The 8,158-nt window shown below is 39.1% G+C and overlaps 1 protein-coding gene across 7 annotated transcripts in view; it reads right to left on the bottom strand.

Annotated features, from left to right (window-relative positions):
- The window catches only part of ZMYND11 (zinc finger, MYND-type containing 11), a 73,503-nt gene that overhangs the window by 14,361 nt on the left and 50,984 nt on the right, over positions 1–8,158 (bottom strand). For 3 of the 7 annotated variants that reach the window (XM_011942277.1, XM_011942281.1, XM_011942278.1), the window contains 4 exons: positions 3,593–3,670; positions 2,841–2,933; positions 1,315–1,402; positions 721–776 (listed from right to left, as the gene is read on the bottom strand). In XM_011942277.1, coding sequence (XP_011797667.1) covers positions 721–776; positions 1,315–1,402; positions 2,841–2,933; positions 3,593–3,670 — 315 coding nt within the window. The remainder of the gene's footprint in view (positions 1–720; positions 777–1,314; positions 1,403–2,840; positions 2,934–3,592; positions 3,671–8,158) is intronic. The other 4 variants (XM_011942280.1, XM_011942282.1, XM_011942279.1 and 1 more) reach the window with 2 other exon arrangements.

Here is an 8,158-nt window from a genome sequence, read left to right as displayed (position 1 = left end):
AAGTGCTAGGATTACAGGCGTGAGCCACTGCACCTGGCCTTCATTTTTTGTATGAATATGTACGTTGTTTGGTTGGGTTTGCTTTTTGCCTATGTAGTTTAGAAGGGATGCAAATTTGGATCCTTCATTACAAGAGGGTAATGCTTACTGCATATCTGCCCAGCAAGACACATTCGCATGCAGCATGTATGCGACAGTCCTGAAGGTGGCTGAGAGTTCCCTTGTAGAAGTTAATTAGTTACTAAATCTGACTCCCAGTTTTGTAAGAATTATTTTTCTATTTGCATTATTTCCCATCTACATCAAACATGAAAATAAAAGATTTTTTGAGACAGAATCTCATTTTGTCACCAGGCTGGAGTGCAGTGGCACTATCTTGGCTCACTGCAACCTCCACCTCCCAGGTTCAAGCAATTCTCCTGCCTCAGCCTCCCGAGTAGCTGGGACAACAAGCATGTGCCACCACACCCAGCTGATTTTTGTATTATTAGTAGAGACGGAGTTTCACCATGTTGGCCAGGATGGTCTTGATCTCTTGACCTCGTGATCTGCCCAACTTGGCCTCCCAAAGTGCTGGGATTACAGGGCTTGAGCCACCGCGCCCGGCAATAAAAAACATTTAAAGGAAATGGCACAATTAAAATGTAGATAAGTGTGGAATCCTGAAATAAATTAATTTCAATTATAGAAAGAGTACAATTATTGGGCAATGAACAGTACCTCATGACACGTGTCTTTATACAGCATCCTCGCAATGTCAGCTTGTTCGCTGTCTGCTGTAATTAAAAACATATTACCTATAAGCAAGAGTCTGCAAATACAAGATTCCAAGTTAGTGTCCTTTTCCTTCAGTCTGCAAAAGGAGACATCTACCATTTCAAACCGAAATGGCCATTTAAAATAACAATAGCAAAATAGAATGACACAGGCAGCTTGTGCTTCCCATCCAACACAACCACTAATTCTCTAGGTATAGAGAGTGACCTTACCTTTGGATGATGTGATACTTCTGGGGAAATGATCAGAATTAATCATAGTGCTTATAAAAAACCTCTCAGCTAAAACAAATACATATAAAACTGTAAAGAACAATTGTTTTCATCATTTAGTACACTATGATTTTGTGTTTGGCCAGTCCATTCTATCATCTGTATCACCAGATATTCCTAACCTTATACTCTAACATTATCACTTACTATAGATCATTAAGGTATTAATTCTTTGAATGTAATGTTTTATGAAAGATAGTGTTCAACATGGAATGTAAATGGTGTGTTTAAAAATGCAGACAAAAAAAACACAAAAATATTCAACCTCCATAGAAAATCACGGTGTTGTGGAGAAGCAGTTGAGCATCAGCTTTGAACTCTTCATAACTTCGGTATTTCCCTTCATTCACTTTCTGCAGGGAGCAAAAACAGAACGACGAAAAGAGTCACCAGTGAAAACACTTGTCTGGACTAAGTTCAGAGGATAAGCAGACTTTTCTAGGATGACATCAGGATGACTACTGCCATCCCACAGTATTGACAGAGAATGTGTGTAAAAGAAACCAATAACTCCACCTGCGGTTTTCATAATGAATATATCATATTTAATAATGAATATAATGAAGCTTGACAGGTCAGACATCCTGCAGCCACACAGATACTACATTAGTTTATCAGAGTGAACTTTAATGGCTTGAACATCTCATTTGACAACAATGTAGAAAGCTGCTGCTAAGCTTTGTAATAATGCATGAATGCCTGGGCCAGTGCTGGTGATGAGACCCTAAGCACACACCTGTCATTCTTTACAACACAGGAAGATCAAGATTGAAAACCAGAACTGTTAGCCTCTGTGACAGTTTACTGTAACTACTAAGATATAGTTATAATTCTGAATTGGCTCTGTGCCAAATCTTAGAGGATTTCAACAGGAAGGAACCTGCAGGAGTAAAGGCAGTGGGGGAAGAAGGGACGTCTGGGTTCTTACATATTCTGTAGAGGTCTTACAGTTTAGGAGAAGGGGCTATGGCTGGGGGTAGGAGGTAAAATTAAAACTACTTGGTTTTGTTCCAGGATTTGCCAGTTACTTTAAGGGAAAAACCTTCATTTACCCTTATCTTATATTGAAATAATAGAGCTATAGTCTTTCTCAGGGACCAAGGAAACTTGTAGGATGATTTAAAATCATTCCTGTGGTCTCCCTATAGGCTATAATGACCAAGCGTAAGATTTTAAATTTCCAACATGACACATGAGGTGCAAAAGTAGTAATTCAGTAACCCTGACTGCAAATATGTCTATGTGTTCTACTGGATTCTGTTGCAATTTGTTACTGGACATGAACAAACTAAAACAATCCTCAGCTACAGTCAGTAAAATTAAGACCTTTAAGAATAATTAACTTTTCTAACCATATTTTGTTGTTGTTGTTGTTCATTTTATTGTTTCCCAAGACTGCAGATCAGTTCTATGCTTTACTTTTTTTTTCTGAGAGAACTCTCAGGTCCCACTGCTAAACCTGGAAAACATTCTTTACATCTGAAATACTAAATTGCCCAGGCTGTAAGGCATTTCCTTAAATCAACAAGGACCAAGAAGCTGTAAGTTGCTCATCTTTAGAACCAGGCCTTTTAAAGATGACACCTAATTTGTGTTACAGTAAGCACATGAAATTTACAAATTAATAATGCTTCATTTGGTAGTTATGCTTGTCGTTTGTTTTAGGAAGCGGAAAAAAGTATACTTTCAAGGAAAGAAGAAGAACCAAAATCTGCTTAACTGCTACATTATTCTTTAACTTGTTAGTTAAGAAAATTTATTTGAAATGGAAATAAAAGAAACCGACTTTACCTCTTGAATGGTGGGAACGTCCACAGCTGAGTGCACCAGCCTCCTGTACATCGGGTGTTTACTGTCCTTCCCCTTTTTATTAAGATCTATAGCCTAAGAGGGTGTTAGTACATCAATTTAAATGTGGTTAAAGGAAGGCAGGTAAGACATCAATTCCTAAAGCTCAAAATACTTTCTATCTCTTTATTTTTTATTTTTGCAGAGACAGGGTCTTGCCATCTTACCCAGGCTGATCTTGAGCTCCTGGGCTCAAGCGATCCTCCTGCCTCGGCCTCCCAAAGTGCTGGGATTACAGGCGGGAGCCATGGCGCCCGGCCAGGATTTTCTACCTTTAAAGCAAAATCTCAGAGAAAGTACTTTAAAACTTAACAGAAAAAATGTACATATACTACTATATAGTTTAATATGACATTCCTTAAAGTTGTGATAGAATAGTTATTTGGAAAAACTACCTTAACTACCTTAAAGAGTCATCAATGAAAATGTTCATTCTGATGAATGACATTCAAAAATGTAAACGTTTCTAATCTCATGTAGCTTATGTCAAAATGTCCATGTCAAAAACAGACAAAAAAAATCTAACTGCCTGTTATAGAACTGTTGACTGCAGAAAAGAAATATGACAGGGTGCTCTCCACACTTCATATTGCTATGTACGTATTTGTTACTTCTCGCTCTTTCAACTTTGAAAGAATGAACCACAGTAAAATATGTTTTGGGATATTTTGAAGGATTCCCTGAGCAGGACTCACCCTCTCCTTCATGCGGGAGACAATGAATCTCAGGTATGTGCCCATCTCCTGTTTGTTTGTATTCTTCTTCTTAATGCTCTATTGAAAATAAAAGAATAAAAAATGGTACAAAATCTGATAATTCATGTCTATATTCATGTAAAAGACATATATGAAACCGTATGCAAAGAGTTTATTAAAAGATGCACTTTTTCTAACATATTTGACAAAGAGAAATCTTGGATATTTGTAAAGAAAAACAGCATCTAATGGAACAAGGTGAGAATTTTAAAATATTATGTTGTACCTGATATAATATCCTTAGAGGAGTATATATTTTTTCTTTTCGTGGTATTTTAAAACTTAATTTTTAGATTAACAAATAAGAGACATAAGGGAGAATCGCTTATTTTACAAACAATATCAATGGCTAAAGTCCTTTGAGGGACCATCTTAAATTAGCGATAATGAATGGCGAATTTCAATATAACAGTATTCTTTGTTTAAAAGGTGATTCTGAACATCTGTGTCACTCACTGTGTACAGCACAGCTGCACACTGACATCTCCATTTCTCAGCATCATGGATCTACTCGGTAATAACTCCAATTCTTAGTCTAGCCTGCAAGTTAATTAGGTTCCTCAATTTATTGCACCAGAAAAGTCTACATTCACATGAAGAAAAAATAGGATTCTACGCATGTTATTTCTAAACAGCTAGGAAACGAGGACAAGTGTGCCTACTTCCTTAGTCAAAGTCCCTGATGTTACAACAGCCTAAAGGAAGCAAAGGCAAAACACCAGGCACGCAAATGTATTGGTTCATACTGCAGAGGAAGTGAGTGGGTGTGGCCGCTATTTTAATAGATGCTTTAACTTTTCAGGTCACGAGATGACGATTCTCTGCCCAATGGTATAATTCTTCCTAAAAGAACTGTAAACATAGGAAGTCACTCCAGCATACTAAACACAGTAGAGGAAAGGACAAATATTTCTCACATAACTCAGAACTTTTAGCTAGGGCTTACGTGAATTGATTATACTTACACACACTGTTTAGATACACATCCAATATCTAAATAACAAGTGGAAACACATTAGTGAGAAACTAAACTTGACTTCATTTACCTGATGTCTGCACTGCACCTTCCTGACTCCACTTCTCACCTAGGTCCTCTGGCAGTGCAGTCAGTGCTCTCTCCTCAGGCCACTTTGTGGCCTGTACCCAGTGCCCACAGCGGCTCTGTTTATGCCGATTACAGAGCAGTTCTTCTCAAGCCTGGCCTGGCATCAGAGATACGGACTGAACTTTTATGAAACGCTCTTCTCAAGCCTGGCCTTACATCAGAGATATGGACGGAACTTCTATAAAACGCAGCTGGCATCACTCGCTGAGCCTCTGGGCTGTGATTTCTGGAGGCAGGGCCTGTGATTTGCATTTGCTTGTTCCTTTGTTTATTCCTCCGGTGACTGTGATGCATGGCCAAGACGGTACCCATGGCACAGATATGGAATACAAAGTGCAATGAAATTTCCTGAACCCAGGGTTTATAATCTTGTTTTTTTTTTTTTTGGTGGGGAGGAGAATTGATGTAACTTGAGAATTCTCTTTTTGAAAACTAACAAAAGAACTTAACTGAAATTAAAATGAGTTGAACACAGCCACATGAAGGAGGATATGAAGAACTCACTCAAGTAATTTATTAGCACAGTATTTGGCCATATGCACTGTTTAGAGACAAAACTTTACACAAACACTGAACTCTATAGTTATTAAGTTTGTTTAATCAGCAGCACTGGTTAGCAACTCTTTAAAAAACTTTTTTGAAATTTTAATTGGCAAAATGAAATTACATATACTTGTGGGTACAGTGTGATGCTTTGAAATATGTGCAATGGCGAAATAGAGCTAATTGGTTTTTGTAGTGAGAACACTGAAAACCACTCTCATTTTTAACAAGATCCTCAGTGCTTTTCACACACACACACACATTTGTGAAATACTAGCGGGCACCTCTCGTACACTTGTACCCTAGACTACAATAAAAAATGATCCTCCGTTTTGCATTCTGCATCTCACACAGGAACGCAGACGGTGCGCCCTGGATCTGAAGCATAGTCAGCTACTTACTAGAATGGACATCCTTCAGTGCACTGCTTTCTGTACTAAATAAGCAGTGTGATGAACTGTCAGACACAGGGAAGAGAAAAGCTAAGAAGGTCAGAGATTGCTACGTTGTTCTTGGCGCTTATAAAATCTACATTCTTCTTAAAAGAAAGGAGAATAAAAACTCATGCTTCTAGCTACGTGGCCTTCTCTCATGCCAACTCAAACTTTGGGTGCACTATTAAAACTGATTTCAAATATCAATATCATTAAAGTATGAATTTATCTAAATTCAGACATAATAGCAATCTACACCAGGTTAGAAGTCTTGTAATACTATCAGTGGGGTTCTGGTTCCTTTAATAGGAAACATTATTCAAAGGAAAGATACAACCAACACTGTGATGTAGCGCTGAAATATAATTTTAATATTCCACTAACTATCATGCACAGCCTTCCATCAGTTCAACAGGGCAGGAACCCCTTCCCCTCCGGATCTTAGCTCTAGGCTCTGTGGTCCCTTGAGTAGTGACAGCTGGGAGAGGTGGCCTGAGCCCTGCTGACCAGCCTTGCTCCATCCAGCCAAGACCTCTTGCTTCTGTCTCAAGGTACTGTGCACTGCATTATGTGCAGGAGTTTCTTGTTGTTTTTTCCTTTCTGCACGTTCACCTCTCTTGTTTCTAACTCTTTAGAAAATAAAGCAATCCATTGTTTCTATATGGGCAAAGATTATGCACTGCTAGAATCAGAATTTTGTATCAGAATTAATATCACTATAGCTAAAACATCTTAACTAGATTGTTCTTACTTTGAAACGGTAGTACAGAAGTTTAGGTAACACTTGTTCATGTAATTACCCAGTTTAAATAAAGGTCTATATTCAGTTTCTACTCTTTTTAAATAGAGAATTAACATAAATTGTGGATATTACACGCTCTCACAAACTTGGTTCTGTCTGTTTAAACATTTTTAAATCAATTGCCAATTTGGTGTAACCATGTGCAAGCAACATTTCCTTATTTTTGGAAAGACAGAATGCATGCAGTACGTGCTGAGTGCCTTAATTTCACAAAACTAAGTGCTATAAGAGAGGATGAAAGTCTGATTTTGTCTGTTTAAATTTGCTTAGAACTAGTTTGCTAGAGTATCTCTCTCCTTCTGAGTGCAATTAAAAGTGATGATCTGGGCCTGGAAAATGACTGAGTAAAGCATGAAAGGAAACAAGCTCACCTGGATAGGGCCCAACCCATCTTCTCAACTCTGATGAAACTTCCAGAATTCTTTGAAGATACTGCCTTCATAACTACCCCAGGAGTGTCTTATACCTCATTTTAACAAAGCACCATTCAGATTCAGATATCCTACTTAAGTGTCTATTACAGTAGAACCACCTGGGAAGCCTTTAAGAAACATCAATATCTACTTCTATAAAGTTCTAGAAGAGGCCAAACCTACCCCTCATGGAAAATAAGCAGAACAATGGTTGTCTGGGGAGGGGGCGTGGGAGTGGGGATCTACTGGCCCAGGACAAGAGCGAGCTGCCCCGTAGCTTGATGGGACTTGGGTTGCACCAGTGCACGCCCCTGTCTATTCTTCGAATGGCACACCTAAGACTTGTGCATGTCAGTGTATATGTGAATTTTACCTCAAAGGAAAAAACCCACCAATGTCTCAGGTGCCACCCCAGAAATTCTGATACAACCGGTTGCAGGATGGGGTCCCGGCATTCACAGTCCTGAAAGCCCCAGGGGTTTCCGACAGGTGTGATTAAGAGCACTGCCCCAACTTCCTGAGAGACCTCATCACAGAAACACGGACAAGCACACACTGGTGATTTTAACCTTTGCTGGTCTTCTGAGAAGACGTAAAGTGGTGTGTCTTCACATGCTCTTCTGACGGAATCTTGAGGCTAACCTGAGTTTTATTTGAACCCTAACTGACCAGCCCTAGGATGGTCTCCATCTGCTGAACTGCACAAAGAGGAGTACTTCTCTCATTTTATGCTAAGGGTGCTATGGGGGTTATGCTTTAAGTATTTGGGTTTTTGGTTTTTTTTTCAGTTGTTATAGTTAGAAACTCCAAGGATTTGGGCTGTATAGAAGCCCAAATCTTCTTGTATAGAAGCCCAAGTCTTTGGACTGGCCAAAAAGGAATTTCACAGTCAAAGGAGATTATTTTGTTGAAAGCTTCTGTGTTCCTTTTATTTACTTGTTGCCCACCCACCTTTTCGGTGATAAATGAGGAATCCTATTCCAGACACCATGAAGCCCTTCTCAAGCACTGCTCTGTGATGGGCCTCACGCCACCCAAGGGAAGGCCACAGAGGCTGACAGAAATTGCTCCCAGATTCACAGGCTGAGGCGCTTTCTCGGTGAACTGACACAAACCAAAAAGAGGACTCTTGATAGAACCAAAATCCCTCCCAGTGATTTGTAGGAACAAAACATTTGCTGTAAGATGCTTTCACATTTGATAAACTTG

The sequence above is a fragment of the Colobus angolensis genome, unplaced genomic scaffold (assembly GCF_000951035.1).
Source record: "Colobus angolensis palliatus isolate OR3802 unplaced genomic scaffold, Cang.pa_1.0 Scaffold209, whole genome shotgun sequence".
Taxonomy (NCBI): Eukaryota; Metazoa; Chordata; class Mammalia; order Primates; family Cercopithecidae; genus Colobus; species Colobus angolensis.
The sequence above is the reverse complement of the archived record's forward strand: the minus strand, read 5'-3'. Positions and strand labels throughout refer to the sequence as shown.